The sequence below is a fragment of the Mobula hypostoma genome, chromosome 25 (genome assembly GCF_963921235.1).
Source record: "Mobula hypostoma chromosome 25, sMobHyp1.1, whole genome shotgun sequence".
NCBI classification, from domain to species: Eukaryota; Metazoa; Chordata; class Chondrichthyes; order Myliobatiformes; family Myliobatidae; genus Mobula; species Mobula hypostoma.
The window spans coordinates 5,618,139-5,636,163 of record NC_086121.1 but is presented as its reverse complement, the minus strand read 5'-3'; the positions used below and the strand labels follow the sequence as shown (position 1 = coordinate 5,636,163).

Here is an 18,025-nt window from a genome sequence, read left to right as displayed (position 1 = left end):
CCCAGTTTTCCCGCGACAACACTCCGTGTAAATGTTCTCAGCGGTGGGGAGGGCTTTACCCATGAAGGACTGGGCATATCAACGACATTTTGTAGGATTTTCAGTTCAGGGGCATTGGTGTATCTATACCAGGCTGTGATGCAGTCAGTCAATATACTCTCCACTAGACACCTATAGAAGTTTGTCGAAGTTTTAGATGGTACGCCGAATCTTTGCAAACTCCTGAGGAAGTAGAGGGGCTGCCGTGCTTCCTTCATAACTGCACTTGCCTGTTGGGTCCAGGACAGATCCTCTGAAATGATATCACTGAGGAGTTTAAAGTTGCTGACACTCTCCATCTCTGATCCTCTGATGAGGACTGGCTCATGGACCTCTGGTTTCCTCCTCCGGAAGTCAAAAATCAGCACCTTAGCCTTGCTGATATTGAGAGAGAGGTTGTTGTTGTGGCAGCAGTCAACCAGATTCTCAATCTCCCTCCTGACTCCTCACCGTCGTTGATTCGGCCTACGATAGTGACGTTGTCAGCAAATTTGCATATGGCCTTGGAGTTGTGTTTAGTCACACAACCGTAAGTGTAAAGTGAGCAGAGCAGAGGGCTAAGCACACAGCCTGTGCTGATGGAGACTGTGGAGGAGATGTCGCCAAACCGAACCGACTGGGGTCTGCAAGTGAGGAAATCAATTGCACAAAGCGTTATTGAAGGCAAGATCTTGGAGATTATTGAGTAGTTTTCAGAGGACGATGGTGTGCTGAGCGGTAGTTGATAAGGAGCATCCTGATGGATGGCATCATTGCTGTCCAGATGTTCCAGGGTTGAGTGGCCAAAGAGGTGGCATCTGCTGTGGACCTGTTGCTCTGGTACGCAAATTGAAGCAGATCCAAGTTGTTTCTCATGCAGGAGCTGAAATGTTTCATCACCAACCTCTCAAAACACCTCATCACTGACGCTGTAAGCGCTAATGAACGATAGTCGTTGAGGCAGGTTACCATGATCTTCTCAGGTTCCGGTACAATTGTAGCCTGCTTGAAGCAGGTGGGTACCTCAGACTGCTGCAGTGAGAGGGTAAAGATCTCAGTCAGCACTCCGGCCAGTTGATTAGCACAGGTTTTCAAAAGTTGGCCAGCTATCTCATCCACACTTTCCGTGGGGTCACCCTCCCGAAAGCTGCTCACACGTTGGCCTCAGGGACTGAAAACACAGGGTCACTGGGGGCCGTGGGAGTTTGTTATGGTTGGGTCAAAGTGAGCAAGAAGGCATTGGGCTCATCTGGAAGTGAAGCCCTATTGTCACCAATGTCGCTTGATTTAACTTTGTAAGATGTGATAGTATTCGAGCCCTGCCACAACTGTCGAGCATCCTTCGTTGATTCATGTTGCAACTTTGCTCATGAGTTGGCTTTCCGGAGGTCGTACCTGGACCTCTTATGACTTTCTTGGTCACCAGACTTGAGTGCCTCTGATCTGGCCCTCAGCAGATTGCGGATCTCAGGGTTCATCTAAGGCTTCTAGTTGGGGAAGACGCTGAATGATTTTGTGGGCGCAGACTGATGTTTTGTGCAAATCACAAGAACATCAATGCAAATTTTACAGAAAGAGCTCACTGTAGGTAGGCAACGCCCACAGAGATAAAAATAAAAGATGTGGCTTTACACTTTCATGTTGAGTATAGGCTTTATTTGGAGTGTGGCACTAATTGATCTTGTTCCATATCGGAAAGATTTGCAACAAGAAAGAAAATAAATTGAATGGGTAAAATCTGTAACAAGTAATCGTATTCAATGACAGTGAACAAGATGAATGTAACACCAACAGACTCAAATGCCAATGTGGACAGCCAGAATGTGAGACTCACTGAACCTTGACACAAAACAGGAAATAGCGATGGACTCAAATCCATGCAATCAGAAATCAAAGCTGTGGCTTCGCACTGGCTCAGGGCATAAGCTTCAACAGTTGGGCAGGCATTAGTTAGCGGAGCAACGTTTAAAGATTAAAAAGGTTAAAGATTAGCTTTGTCACTTGTACATCGAAACATAGAGTGGAATGCACTGTTTGCAACAACTCAGTCTAAGATGTGCCTAACCTTCAAGATTCATAATGCTTCCAGCATGCCCACAACTTAATAACCCTAACCTATCTTTGGAATGTGGGAGGAAAACGAAGCATACAGAGGAAACCCACACAGTCACGGGGAGAACACACAAACTCCTTACAGACGACAGCAGGAATTGAACCCAGGTCAGTGATTGCTGGATGATAGAAAAATGGAGGGTTACCTAAGAGAGAAGGGTTAGATTGATCTTACAGTAAGCAAGGTGTCGGCATAACATCTTGGGCCAAAGAGCTTGCAATGTTATATACTCTATGTGAGAATAATAAACTAACTTACCAATTTTGTACTACAGAAATAACCAAAAAGCAATTGCTAAACAAATAAGGAAAATTCACATCCTGATTTGAGTTACGCTACATTAAGCCTCAAAAAGTTTCAGCTTGGGTCTCCAAAGGTTCAAGCCTTCACAGTCCTCAGACTTGAGCCCTTCCCCTCCACCTTCTCAAGACTTCATTGGACAAGTGACACTCTTTTGATTCAAAAAAGCTGGAACAGAGTCTGGAGTACAGTTGGTGCAAACAGGGTCTCTATTCAGGGCTGACAGTGCAGAACAAACATTGCGAATTGCCATCATTAAGGCAAGAAAAGCACAGCATAGGAACAGGCCCTTCAGCTCATGGCGTTATGCCAAAGTACAAAGTGGTGGGGAGGAGAAGATGGCGGCGCGACGCAGCGCGCGTGGCCGCTCCGAAATTATATCGTATTTGTTGAGTAGGTACCATGCACAATCCTGATTTGATGGAGACAGACGTGAGAAGCACAGAGGAACATCTGGAGAAACTTCTGAATTGCCCGCTTCGCTGCTGCTGCTACTATGCAATCCAGAATCTCCGGAGGGGAAGGCCCCAAATCCTCGGCTTTGCCTGTTGCCGGGGCCGAGGTCGAAGTGCTCGGCAGAGGTGGTGCTCGGTGCTTGGTGTCGGAGAGCTGGTCAGAGGCTCGAAGTTTTCGGACGGACTCAGAGTCGGCTGCGGTCGGGTGCTTCCAAGATGCTGCATCGGCAAGTTTGCGGCGCTGGAGGATCATGGCAGGGAGAGAGTTTCTCTTCCTTCTACCGTCTGTGTGAGATGGGGCTTTCGAGAGACTTCGAGACTTTTTTTTTACCGTGCCCATGGTCTGTTCTTTATCAAATTATGGTATTGCTTTGCACTGTTGTAACTATATGTTATAATTATGTGGTTTTTGTCAGTTTTTTTAGTCTTGGTTTGTCTTGTGATATCATTCTGGAGGAACATTGGTATCATTTCTTAATGCATGCATTACTAAATGACAATAAAAGAGGACTGCATGTCCTCATAATCTAAATCTAATCTAATCTAAACAAACTTATTATCGAAGTACATATATGTCACCATATACAACACTGCGATTAGTTTTCTCACAGGCATACACAGTAAATCCAAGAAGCACAATAGAATCGGTGAAAGATTGCACCCAACAGGACGGGCATTAAGGATGTAATGTGAGGCTTTATATAGCATTTGTGAGGATTGAGCAATTGTGAGTACTGCGAGCAGTTTTAGGCCCCTTATCTAAAGAAGGATGTGCTGACATTGGAGAGGGTTCAAAGGAGGTACGTAAAAATGATTATGGGATTGAAAGGCTTGTCGCATGAGGAGCGTTTGATCGCTCTGGGCTTGTACTCGATGGAATTTAGAAGAATGAGGGGTGATCTCTCATTGAAACCTACCGAATGTTGAAAAGGTCTAGGACCAGAGGGCACAGCCTTAGAATAGAGGGATATCCATTTGGAATGGAGATGAGGAGAAATTTCTTTAGCCACAGGGTGGTGAATCTGTGGAATTCGTTGCCACAGGTGGAGGGCAGATATTGAGTATATAAAGTGGAAGTTGACAGAAAAAGATACCAGCTGTCTATCTATGCTCCTCATAAGCTTAAACCCTTCTATTAGGTGTCCCCGCAGACTGTGCCACACAATGAACACACACTACCCTGAGAAACCCAGCTCTGTGGTTCCACAAGGCACAGGCCCAGAATGGACAATTACTTTTTATTTATTGAGATTCAGCACAGAGTAGTTCTATCCGGCCCTTTGAGCCACGCCACCCAGCAACCCCCGATTTAATCCTAGTCTAAACTCAGGACAGTTTACTATCACCAATTAACCTACCAGCTGGTATGTCTTTGGACTGTGTGAGGAAACCAGAGCACCCGGAGGAAACCCACGCAGCCATGGGTAGAATGTACAAACTCCTTATAGGCAGTGGTGGGAATTAAACTAATGCGTCACACTAATCGCTACACTAATTACTATTTTACTTAGTTAGGCACTACATTGTAGGCTGAAGGGCTTGTTATCTCATCTAAATAAGAAGCTGGTGATCTCATAATTTTTTATGGCGAGAGGGAAGGCATTTTAATGCCTAGATGCGGTGACTTTAACAGTTATACTCCCATTAAAGAACTACTTGGTTCCTTCAACAACAAGCAAGGTTGCTGTCTACTTACTCTGTACGCTTTCTCCTGCAAGTTTGCATTGGACAGCTTCAGAACCACAGCGAAGTTGATTGGCCGAACACTCATCCGCCCAGGTTTCTTGTTAAAATCCACCTGTTGGAAAATCTGAAGAACACAATCACTATTAAGTCAAATAAGACTCAACAGATGTCACTTTCTGAACTGTACATTTCAAGCTCAAAATATATTTATTTTGATTGCCTGAGAAGTTAAGCATGATCAGGTTTATTTTTAAAGCAAACACTCTATCTCCCTCCGTAACAAGAAGAGAAAGTTTTTATTGTTTAATAGTGGAACATCGCTGCCAGAATTCCTCAGGTCAGTGTCCTACACCCAACCATCTCCAACCACCACATCAACAATCTCCAGCCCATCCTAAGGCCAGGAGTGAAGATGCTTGTTACTTATTATTCAGGTTTTTCAGGGAATAAAACCCGTACCACACTGTAAGACTGAGGAACTGATTGTGGACTTCAGACAAGAGAACACACACCGGTCCTTACCGGGGGGTCAGAAGTGGAAAAGGTGAGCAGTTTCAAGTTCTTGGATGTCAATATCACCTGGCCCCAAAATACTGATGCAGGCAAGTCACCAGCTCTATTTCATTAGGAGTCTGAGGAGATAAAGTGTGTCAGCAAAGACTCTTAACAATTTTCTACAGATGTACTGCAAAGGGCACTCTAACTGGTTGCATCACCGTCTGGTACGGAGGGGCCACGGCACAGGGTTGGAAAAAGCTGCAGAAAGTTGTAAACTCTGCCAGCCCCATCAAGGAAATCTTCAAAAGCCGATGCTTCAAAAAGATTGTATCCATCATTAAGGACCCCCATGACCCAGGACATGCCCTCTGATTAAGGTGCAGGAGCCTCAATATTTTAGGAACAATTTCTCCCCCTCATCATAAGATTTCTGAACAGACAGTGAACCCATGAACACTAAACCATTACTTTTGTTCTCTCTTTGCACTGCTTTTTTAATATATAATTCTTATTTTAATTTATAGTTTTTCATGTATTGCACTGTACCATTGGCTCAAAACCACAAGTCTCACGGCATATGCCGGTGATAACAAACCTGATTCTGATACTGAAAAGCTAGGGCTACTGATCACTGAGCTGCCCCCACAGATGAACAGACCACAGGACATGCATTGGTGTTGGAGCCAGTTGACTTCACCATCAATGTTTTGAAGAGTTTACCCACAAAGGCGCAAAGGTAGCCCTCGCTAAATAAGTGGAACCTTAACTTTTCAATTCCTGCCGCTGTCTGTAAGATGTTTGTACACTCTCCCTGTGACTACATGGGTTTCCCCCTGGTGCTCTGGTTTCCTCCTACGTTCCAAAGCCGTAAGAGTGAGTGTGGGCATGCTAGGTTGGTGCGAGAAGCAAGACAACATTTGCGGGCTGCCCGCCACACATCCTCAGTTTGTGTTGGTCATTGACGCAAACAACGCACTTCACTGTATGTTTCGATGTACACGTGACAAATAAAGCCATACTTGTATCTTTATCTCTCACCCACAAGGCTGCTGTGACACACTCACTCTTCTGATGAGACCCCAAATCAAAGGATCATTACTTCACCTCCCAGCGAGGAGCCACAGAGACATACAGCCCACCCAAGCTGTTGGCAACACTTGCGGGCCTAGAACATCAATGGTTGTTAACACAAATGGCACATTTCGCTGTATGCTACAAAGTATATGTGATTGATAAGTAGGCCAGGGATTCCCAAGCTGGGGTCCACGGACCTCTCGGTTAATGGTAAGGATCCATGGCATAAAAAAGGTCGGGAACCCATGCTTTGGGCTATATTTGATGGCCAGAGTTTAAACCAGAGAGAGTGATAATGATTGGGTGATCATGTTTGATGACTGTAATGCTGGGCTGAATTTATAAATACTGCATAATCGAATGTAGAACAGTACAGCTCAGGAACTTGGGCCAACAATGTTGTGCTCAACTAATTGAATTAATAATCAATTGGCCAACTACACTAATCCCTTCTGCCTACGCAATGTTCATGTTCTTCCATTTCAAAGCTCAAATTAGATTTCTTATCACAAACAAAAGAAAATCTGCAGATGCTGGAAATCCAAGTAACACACACACAAAATGCTGGAGGAATTCAGCAGGCCAGGCAGTAACGTACAGTTGACGTTTCAGGCCGAAACCCTTTCTTATCAAAATACGTTTACATTGTACAACCTTCAGACTTGTCTCCTTACAGGCAGCCACAAAACAAAGAAACCCCAAAAGAACCCTTTAAAAAGACCATCAAACACCCGATGGGGAGGGGGAGGGGTGAGGGTGAGGGTAAGGGTGAGGGGGAGTGTGAGGGAAAGGGAGGGAAAAAAGTAAGTAAATAGTTTCAGAGATGAAGTTTTGTGAAAGATACGAAGCCAGACATCACCACTGCTGGATTAGGCTGATTTATACTTGTGCGTATGGGCTTACGCCGTTGTGAGCATTTATACTTGTGCGTTGGTGTGTCTGCGTATCTCTGCAATTCACAGCCGAAACGCTAGTTGACGGTGGGGTTTCTGTGCCACTGTGTTGAGTTTCTTCGTGTTGAAACTCAACACGAAGAAACTCAAACTTCAAACACCGGCGACTGAAACTGAAGGGGGGTGAATTTTCTGTGCTTATCCGGCCACTGAGAGACATGGACGAGGAAATGCATTTCAAACATTTTCGGATGTCGGCAGGTAGATTTGACGATTTGGTTCATCGTCTCCAACCATTTATTTCGCATCAGTGTACGCACAGTATACTCAGAGACTGGCAATCACCATTCGAGTTTTAGCTTCAGGTGGAAGTCAACAGGCTGTAGCAGCTAGCTACAAACTGGCGTCAAGCACAGGGTCCTCCATAATTTCGGAGGTCTGTAAAGCTTTATGGAAAGCATTGCAGCCAGAGTTCCTTCCCTGCCCTTCAGTCGCCCAATGGGAAGCTATTGCAGCGTAGGAGGAAGTGCGATGCTACCAAGCGGACCAATCACAGTGTTACGGTCTGTGTCGCTGCGACGCGTAGTTACATTTTTGGGGAGGTGCGCGTCAGGCTATGGTGTGGGGTACGGTGTAGGCTACGGTGTGGGGTACGGTGTGGGGTACAGTGCGGGGTACGGTGTAGGGTACGGTGTGGGGTACGGTGTAGGCTACGGTGTGGGGTACGGTGTGGGGTACGGTGTGGGGTACGGTGTGCGGTACGGTGTAGGGTACGGTGTAGGCTACGGTGTGGGGTACGGTGTGGGGTACGGTGTGCGGTACGGTGTGGGGTACGGTGTAGGCTACGGTGTGGGGTACGGTGTGCGGTACGGTGTAGGGTACGGTGTAGGGTACGATGTAGGATACGGTGTAGGCTATGGTGTGGGGTACACAGCTATGGCGTCGATATGACACATAAGTATGAATTGGCCTTAAGTTCACCGCAAAGCCGAGTAAACGTTGCAAGACCAGACATGAAGCCAGGCATTACTGCCCCAGTACTTCTTGCCTATCTTAGAGCCTCTTGAACACCTCTGTCGTAATTGTCTCCACCACCACCTCAGGCAATGCATTCGATACCCACAGCTCAGTGCAAAAAGCTTCTCCTTTGTACTTCCCCTCTCACCTTTAAATAATTGCCCTCTAGTAGTGGATATTTCAAGCCTAGGAATAAAATACTGGCTGTCTACTCTATGTACACTCAGTGGCCATTTTATTAGGTACACTTGCTCATTAATGCAAATATCTAATCAGTCAAGCATCTGGCAGCAACTCAATGCATAAACACATGCAGACCTGGTCAAAAGGTTCAATTGTTGTTCAGACCAAACATCAGAATGGGGAAGAAATGTGATCTAAGTGACCTTGACCGTAGAATGATCGTTGGTGCCAGACAGGGTGGTTTGCGTATCTCAGAAATTGCTGATCTCCTGACACACAGTCCTCCGTGCATATGTAAGACACATACGTAAGGCTCCTTTTCATTGACTACAGCTCTGCCTTTAATACCATCATTCCAAATAAACTGATTACTAAGCTCCAGAACCTGGGCCTTAGCATTCAGATCTGCAGCTGGATCTTCGACTTCCTCACAGGCAGAACCCAGGCTGTAAAAACAGGGGACAAGCTCTCTTCTACAATCACTCTGAGCACCGGTGCCCCACAAGGCTGTGTACTCAGCCCCCTGCTGTACTCACTGTACACCCATGATTGTGTAGCCAAGTTTCCATCAAACTCAATATATAAGTTGCTGATGACACAATTGTAGGCCGTATCTCGAGTAATGATGAATTTGAGTACAGAGAGGAAATTAACAACCCGGTGGCATGGTGTGAAGACAATAACCTATCCCTCAACGTCAGCAAGACGAAGGAATTGGTTGTTGACTTCAGAAGGAGTAGCGGACTGCACGACCCAATTTACATCGGTGGTGCGCAAGTGGAACAGATCAAAAGCTGTAAGTTCCTCAGGGTCAATATCACAAATGACCTGACTTGGACCAACCAAGCAGAGTTCACTGCCAAGAAGGCCCACCAGCGCCTTTACTTCCTGAGAAAACTAAAGAATTTGGCCTGTCCCAAAAACCCTCACTAATTTTTATAGAAGCACCGTAGAAAGCATTCTTCTAGGGTGCATCACAACCTGGTATGGAAGTTGTCCTGTCCAAGACCGAAAGAGGCTGCAGAAGATCGTGAACACGGCGCAGCACATCACACAAACCAATCTTCCGTCCGTGGACTCACTTTACACCGCACGCTGTCGGAGCAATGCTGCCAGGATAATCAAGGACACGACCCACCCAGCCAACACACTTTTCGTCCCTCTTCCCTCTGGGAGAAGGCTCAGGAGCTTGAAGACTCGTACGGCCAGATTTGGGAACAGTTTCTTTCCAACTATGATAAGACCGCTGAACGGATCCTGACCCGGATCTGGGCCGTACCCTCCAAATATCCGGACCTGACTCTCATTTTTCTTTGCACTACCTTACTTCCCATTTTTCTATTTTCTATTTATGATATATAATTTAAATTTTTAAGATTTACTAATTTTAACTATTTTTAATATTTAATATTTGTAATCCAGGGAGTGGGAAGCACAGAATCTAATATCGCTGTGATGATTGTACATTCTAGTACCAATTGTTTGGCGACAATAAAGTATAAAGTACTTTCACATACAACTGACTGTGAAGTTGACAGAGAATGGTGTGAGGAACAAAGAAGCATCCCACGAGCGGCAGTCCTGACCTCTCTCATTAACAAGGCATTTTATGCCCACAGAGCTGCCACTCACTGGATGTTCTTGGTTTCTTGCACCTTTTTCTACAATCTCTAGACACTGTCGTTGGTGAAAATCCCAGATCAGCAATTTCAGTGATACTCAAACCACCCCGTCTGGCACCAACAAATATTTCAGCTTTTCCAATTTCCATGTGTAACTAAAAGTCTGAGGCGGATGGAAAAAAATGATTTAATTCGGTTGCTGTGTGCATTGGGATCAAAAAACTTCAGCCTCCCTGGTTGCCAAAATAAAAACATATCCTATGAGGAAAGGATTTTTACTTTGATTCTCCCTGGAAAAGGATTTTAAACTATTGTATTTCTCGATTCTCCTGGAAGAAAATGTATCCCAAAGTACTCTGCAGTGACATAATCCTCGGCCCTACTCGATTTATGCTTTTGACCGTGTGGCTAAGCACAGCTCCAGTGTCGTACTCCCGTCTGCTGATGACACTGCTGGCGTGGGCTGATCAAAGATGGTGAAGAATCAGCATACGGGAGGGAGATCGAAAACCTGGCTGAGTAGTGCCAAGAGAACAACCTCTCACCCAATGTCAGCTGATCACTGATTTCAGGGCAATGAAACCAGAGAGAGGTTCACGTGCCAGTCCTCATCAGAGGAGAGGATCTGCAAATTTAAGTTCTTCGGTGTTATTTCAGAGGACCTGTCCTGGGCCCAGCATGCAAATGCAATTTGAAGAAAGCATGGCGTCACCTCTACTTCCTTAGGAGTTTGGCTTGACATCTAAAACTTTGACAAACTTCTATAGCTCAGCAGTGGAGAGCATATTGATTGGCTGCATCGCAACTTGGCATGGAAACACCAATGCTCTTGAATGGAAAATCCAACCAAAAGTAGTGAATACAGCCCAGTTCATCATGGGAAAAGCCTTCCCCACCATTGAGCAGATCTACATGGAACGCTGTCTCAGGAAAGCAGCATCCATCTTCAGGGACCTCCACCACCCAGGCCGTGCTCTCTTCTCACCGCTGCCATCAGGAAGAAGGTACAGGAGCCTCAGGACTCACACCACTAGGCTCAGGAACAGTTATTACCCCCTCAACCATCAGGCACTTGAACCAGTGAGGATAACTTCACTTGCCCCATCACTGAAACGTTCCCACAACTGATAGATTCACTTTCAAGGACTCTTCATCTCAGATTTTTAAATATTTATTTATTATTATTTCTTTCTTTCTTTTTGCATTTGCACAGTCTGTTGACTTTTGCACACTGGTTAAACGCCCAAGTTGGTGCGGTCTTTCATTGATTCAGTTACGGTTTTATTAAGCATGCCCGTAAGAAAATGTATCGCAGGGTTGTATGAGGTGACATTTATGTACTTTGATAATAAATTTACTTTGAATTTGAACACATCCATCTACGTTCAGATTCAGTAGGCACGCTGACACAGCTCTCGTTTATGTAGAAGAGTGGAATGTGAGCTCGCTTTTCTGTTAGTTATTCTACCCTGAGCAGCAACCTGACTAGACGTTAAAGCACGGAGTACACCTCGATCAATCGGGTCCTGTTACTGACACCACCCCCCCATCATTATTCACTCCTTCTCGCACTGAATACCAGATGTGCAAAGTCATAAATTATTAGCACATCCTCTGGCACTGCTCCCTGAAAACAATGGCCTCAGTTTTACAAAGCACATCACCTTACAGAAACTGTGCTGAGAGTCCGCGTCAGTTCACCACACTGCAAGCCTCAGTGAAATATTTATCTGCAAGGTTTTCTGCTTCCCGCAGAATTCTTGTCTTATTCATGACTCCAGTGCAGACTCTAAAGTCGATTAGCATCCATTGTAAGCAGTATCGTGTAGCAGTTTTGGGACCCTTGCCTAAGAAAGGACGTGCTGACATTGGAGAGGGTCCAGAGGAGATTCACAAGAATGATTATGGGAATGAGAAGGTTACCATATGAGGAGTGCCTGATGGCCCTGGGCCTGTACTCACTGGAGTTTAGAAGAATAAGGGGATCTCACTGAAACCTATAAAGGCCTGAATAGAGTGGATGTGGAGAGGATGTTTCCTATAGTGGGGGCTGCCAAGACCAGAGGACACAGCCTCGGGATTGAAGGAAATGCCTTTACAGCAGAGGTAAGGGGGAACTTCTTTAGCCAGAGAGTGGTGAATCTGTGGAATTCATTGCCACGGATGGCTGTGGAGGCCAAGTCACTGGGTATATTTTTAAAGTAGAGGTTGATATGTTGTCGATTAGTAAAGACGTCCGGAGAAAGCAGAAGAATGGGGTTGAGAGGGAATATCAATCAGCCATGATTGAATGGCATAGTAAACTTGATGGACTGAATGGATTAATTTGCTCCAATGATTTATGATTGTATGGAAGCTCCTGTCAGTAAATTATTACAGTGCTAGAGTAATCCTCCTTCCAAAGAAACGCCAGTGATTGCAAAGCATTTTTGCAGAGGGTTGGAAGTAATATTTTTAAAGAGCACCTCCTTTTTAGCCGAAGGTTTGATGGGGTTGGCATGGGCAACAAGAATTGTGGCCAAAATTTTGATCTTCATCACTCAGATCTTTGAGAGGCGAACTTGATCCTCAGAGTTGTACTGGCTTCCCTCCATCCCAGCCCACTGCGATCCAACGGGTAGGTCACGACCACAGCACTGCGCCTGGTCACGAGGCAGGACGCAGAAAATCAAAGAATCTGAAGATGCAGCAAGTCTGGAGGGAAACAAAGCGCTCGACAGGTCAGGCCAGATCTGTGAGAGGAGGGACGGAAGCAATGCTTCAGGTCAAAGACCCTTCATCTGAACTTGGAAGGAGATGAAAGTGGCTTCTTGAAGCCACAGTGTGAGGGACAGGGATATCTCTGAGTGGGCCATGAACTATAGGTGCAGAAAAGTTTAACAAAAAGGACGGGATGATAGTGCTAAAGGCCGCTTGTCTTTATTCGTCAAGGCACTGAGCTCAAAAGTCAGGCAGTTAGGCTGCAGCTGGAGTAAAGCACTCAGGGATCAAGGATAAACTTTATACATAGTTTACGTTAGGAATTTGCTGTGCTGCGTTGGCGCGACATGCAACAATAAACAGCATTCAGTAATTATAAAGAAAACATTTATATATAAATGAACTAGAGATTAAGATCTGGATTAAAAAGTGCATAAATAAATACCAGTAGGACTTCCAATGCAAGCAGCATTATAAAAAGTGTTTCAAAATGCTTATGTTGTAGTGCAGAGACAGGGTAATAGATAGGGGAGTGTGGGGGATTAGGAGAATGGTTTATCAGATTAACTAGGGGGAAGAAATTATTAAAATAATGTTGTGTTTTCTCATTTAATAGCTCTATAATGCTTTCCAAGAGGGAGCTTTTGGAAATTCAAATCTGCTTGTTCTAAGGGATTTCAGCTCCGGGGTTAGAATGGGAAAACAATATTGTTAATTTTCAATCAAGCAAGTGCCTGGTAAAGACATTATTAAAAAAAGAGAAAGATTATCTTTATTTGACACATGCATCAAAATATACAGTGAAATGGGTCATCCTGCGTCAAAGACCAACACGGTCTGAGGCTGTGTTGGGGTCAGCAACATAGCATGCCCACAACTCACTATCCGTAACCCCTGGACCGTGGGAGGAAACCCAAGCACCCGGAGGAAACTCACACGGTCATGGGGAGAAGGCACAAACTCCAGATAGACATCGGTGGGGACTGAACCCAATCAGTGATCAGTCCTGCTGTAACGCACTGCGCTAACCACTATGCTACTGTGCCGTGCCATTAAGGTTATGAGATATGGTAAACAGAGAGTTCCTTCAAGTTACACAGCAGGGAAACAGGCCCTTCAGCCCACAGTTCCTACTGACCACCAAGCCCCTACTTACACTATTTCTTCACTAATCTCACTTTCTCCTTCTTCAAATCCCGTAATCCTCCCTTCCCCTCCATGGCTCACAAAGATCTTATCACTCAACCACACACTAGGAGCAATTTACAGTGCCCAACTCATCAGGTCAGGCAGCACCCATGGTGGAGAATAAACAGTTGCCTTTTCGGGCCAAGACCCCTTCATCCGGACTGGAAAGGAAGGGGGGAAAGATGGCAGAATTAAAAGGTTGAGGGAGGGCAAGGAGAACAAACTGACAGGTGATAGGTAAAACCAGGTGAGGGAGAAGGTGGGTGGCTGGGGGAGGGGGGGGTTGAAGTATAAAGCTGATAGGTGATAGGTGGAAGACATGGAGGTGAAGGTGAAGTATGAAGCTGATAGGTGATAGGTGGAAGAGGGGAAGGGGAAGGTGAGTGGGGGGATGATGTATGAAGCTGATAGGTGATAGGTGGAAGAGGGGAAGGGGAAGGTGAGTGGGGGGGTGACGTATGGAGCTAATAGGTGATAGGTGGAAGAGGGGAAGGGGAAGGTGAGTGGGGGGATGACGTATGGAGCTGATAGGTGGAAGAGGTGAAGGGGAAGGTGATTTGGGGGGGTGACGTATGGAGCTGATAGGTGATAGGTGGAAGAGGGGAAGGGGAAGGTGAGTGGGGGGATGACGTATGGAGCTGATAGGTGATAGGTGGAAGAGGTGAAGGGGAAGGTGATTTGGGGGGATGACGTATGGAGCTGATAGGTGGAAGAGGGGAAGGGGAAGGTGAGTGGGGGGATGACGTATGGAGCTGATAGGTGATAGGTGGAAGAGGTGAAGGGGAAGATGATTGGGGGGGTGACGTATGGAGCTGATAGGTGATAGGTGGAAGAGGTGAAGGGGAAGGTGATTTGGGGGGGTGACGTATGGAGCTGATAGGTGATAGGTGGAAGAGGGGAAGGGGAAGGTGAGTGGGGGGATGACGTATGGAGCTGATAGGTGATAGGTGGAAGAGGTGAAAGGGAAGGTGATTTGGGGGGGTGACGTATGGAGCTGATAGGTGATAGGTGGAAGAGGTGAAGGGGAAGGTGATTTGGGGGGGTGACGTATGGAGCTGATAGGTGATAGGTGGAAGAGGTGAAGGGGAAGGTGAGTGGGGGGATGACGTATGGAGCTGATAGGTGATAGGTGGAAGAGGTGAAGGGGAAGGTGAGTGGGGGGGGTGACGTATGGAGCTGATAGGTGATAGGTGGAAGAGCTAAGGGGAAGGTGAGTGGGGGGGTGACATATGGAGCTGATAGGTGGAAGAGGGGAAGGGGAAGGTGAGTGGGGGGATGACGTATGGAGCTGATAGGTGCTAGGTGGAAGAGGTGAAGGGGAAGGTGATTTGGGGGGATGACGTATGGAGCTGATAGGTGGAAGAGGGGAAGGGGAAGGTGAGTGGGGGGATGACGTATGGAGCTGATAGGTGATAGGTGGAAGAGGTGAAGGGGAAGATGATTGGGGGGTGACGTATGGAGCTGATAGGTGATAGGTGGAAGAGGTGAAGGGGAAGGTGATTTGGGGGGATGACGTATGGAGCTGATAGGTGGAAGAGGGGAAGGGGAAGGTGAGTGGGGGGATGACGTATGGAGCTGATAGGTGATAGGTGGAAGAGGTGAAGGGGAAGATGATTGGGGGGGTGACGTATGGAGCTGATAGGTGATAGGTGGAAGAGGTGAAGGGGAAGGTGATTTGGGGGGGTGACGTATGGAGCTGATAGGTGATAGGTGGAAGAGGGGAAGGGGAAGGTGAGTGGGGGGATGACGTATGGAGCTGATAGGTGATAGGTGGAAGAGGTGAAGGGGAAGGTGATTTGGGGGGGTGACGTATGGAGCTGATAGGTGATAGGTGGAAGAGGTGAAGGGGAAGGTGATTTGGGGGGGTGACGTATGGAGCTGATAGGTGATAGGTGGAAGAGGTGAAGGGGAAGGTGATTTGGGGGGGTGACGTATGGAGCTGATAGGTGATAGGTGGAAGAGGTGAAGGGGAAGGTGATTTGGGGGGTGACGTATGGAGCTGATAGGTGATAGGTGGAAGAGGTGAAGGGGAAGGTGAGTGGGGGGGTGACGTATGGAGCTGATAGGTGATAGGTGGAAGAGCTAAGGGGAAGGTGAGTGGGGGGGTGACGTATGGAGCTTATAGGTGATAGGTGGAAGAGGGGAAGGGGAAGGTGAGTGGGGGGGTGACGTATGGAGCTGATAGGTGATAGGTGGAAGAGCTAAGGAGAAGGTGAGTGGGGGGGTGACGTATGGAGCTGATAGGTGATAGGTGGAAGAGGTGAAGGGGAAGGTGAGTGGGGGGGTGACGTATGGAGCTGATAGGTGATAGGTGGAAGAGCTAAGGGGAAGGTGAGTGGGGGGGTGACGTATGGAGCTGATAGGTGATAGGTGGAAGAGCTAAGGGGAAGGTGAGTGGGGGGGGTGACGTATGGAGCTGATAGGTGATAGGTGGAAGAGGGGAAGGGGAAGGTGAGTGGGGGGGGTGACGTATGGAGCTGATAGGTGATAGGTGGAAGAGGTGAAGGGGAAGGTGAGTGGGGGGGTGACGTATGGAGCTGATAGGTGATAGGTGGAAGAGGGGAAGGGGAAGGTGAGTGGGGGGGTGACGTATGGAGCTGATAGGTGATAGGTGGAAGAGGTGAAGGGGAAGGTGAGTGGGGGGGGTGACGTATGGAGCTGATAGGTGATAGGTGGAAGAGGTAAAGAGCTGAAGTACAAAATCCACAGACAAAAAACGCCAGATGGAGAAACTCAGCAGTACAGGCAGCAGCCACGGAGATCAATAAACAGTCGACGTTTCAAACTGAGACCCTTCTTCAGGAGTGAAAAGGGGGCAGACACTAGAATAAAAAGGTTGGGGGGGGGGAGGAGAAACAGGACAGTTAGAAGGTGACAGGTGAAACCAGGTGGGTGGGAAAGGTAAAGGGCTGGAGAGGAAGAAATCTGAAAGGAGAGGAGAGTGAACGATGGGAGACAGGGAAAGAGGAGGGGACCCGGGGGAGGTGATAGGTAGGTGAGAAGAGGTAAGAGGCCAGAGGGGGGAACAGTAGAAGAGGGGAGGGGTAGGGAAACCTTTTTTTTAACCAGAAGGAAAAATTGATATTCAAGTACAAATGGCAAACAGTACAGGCCCTTTGTGTGTAATGTTGGGTCGACATTTTAACTTACTTTAAGATCAATCTAACCACCCCCCCCCTCCAACAGACCTCCGTTTTTCTATCATCCTTGTGCCCATCTCAATGCCCCTGATGTATCTGCCACTACCACCACCCCTGGTAGCACGTTCCATACACCCACAACTTTCTTTGTTAAGAACTTACCTCTAACATCCTCCCTATACTCTCATCATATCAAATTAAAATTGTGCCCCTCGTGACAGCCGTTTGCACCCTGGGAAGAAGTCTCCAGCTGTCCACTCCATCTATGCCTCTTACACACCTCTACCAAGTCACCTTTCATCCTCCTTCACTCCAAAGATAAAATCCCCAGCTTGCTCAACTTTATCCTCATAAGACATGCCCTCTAGTTCAGACAGCATCCTGGTAGATCTCCTCCGCACCCTCGCTAAAGCTTCCACATCCTTCCTATAATGAGGCGACCAGAACCGAGCGCAATATTCCTAGTGTGGTCTAAGCAAGGTTTTATAGAGCTGCAGGTAGTTAGCTGTTCGATGAACTAACAGGAAGAAAAGGAGTTTGTACTTTCTGCCCATGACCCCTCTGGGTCCTCTGGGTGGTTTCCTTGCTCAGTCCAAAGATGTGTCCTGTGATTAGGCTAGTGTTAAATCAGTGGTTTGCTGGACAGCACAGCTCATTGGGCTGGAACTACTCCATGCCGTATCTCTAAATAAAATAAAATACAGTTACAAAAGCAAGGCCCCACTGCAAAAAAAAAATCATAGGAAGAATTTCCTCTTTCGGAAGCTTTGGAAATCTCAACCCCCTAGAGAACCGGGGCATCTGAATTTCTTCTTTTTGAAACCCACAATAAAAAGTAAGCAAACGCCTGAGTTTCAGGGCACGTGGACAGGGCAGAAGTGGATGGCAGGTGAGCTATGGCTTGGGTGACACTGATGTTGGGCAGAATGGTATGTGGTCAGGTCAGGAGAAAGCAGAAGCTGGCAAGAGGGAAGAGGCGATGCGTGGGATACACCGGCAACCTCAGGAAGGGAACTGACCTGTCTAATAAGTGACAGCAAGAATATTCTCCCTTTATTCTGTATTCCCATAACATATTCTACATCTGTACTTTAACAACTAACTTTTTTTTTAATGTAACTCTTTATAATTGTCCAAT

General features: G+C 46.7%; 1 protein-coding gene across 2 annotated transcripts in view; it reads right to left on the bottom strand.

The window, feature by feature from the left end:
• Window positions 1–18,025, bottom strand: part of noc2l (NOC2-like nucleolar associated transcriptional repressor) — a 169,186-nt gene that overhangs the window by 72,756 nt on the left and 78,405 nt on the right. For both annotated transcript variants that reach the window (XM_063033434.1, XM_063033435.1), the window contains exon 13: window positions 4,583–4,696. In XM_063033434.1, coding sequence (XP_062889504.1) covers window positions 4,583–4,696 — 114 coding nt within the window. The remainder of the gene's footprint in view (window positions 1–4,582; window positions 4,697–18,025) is intronic.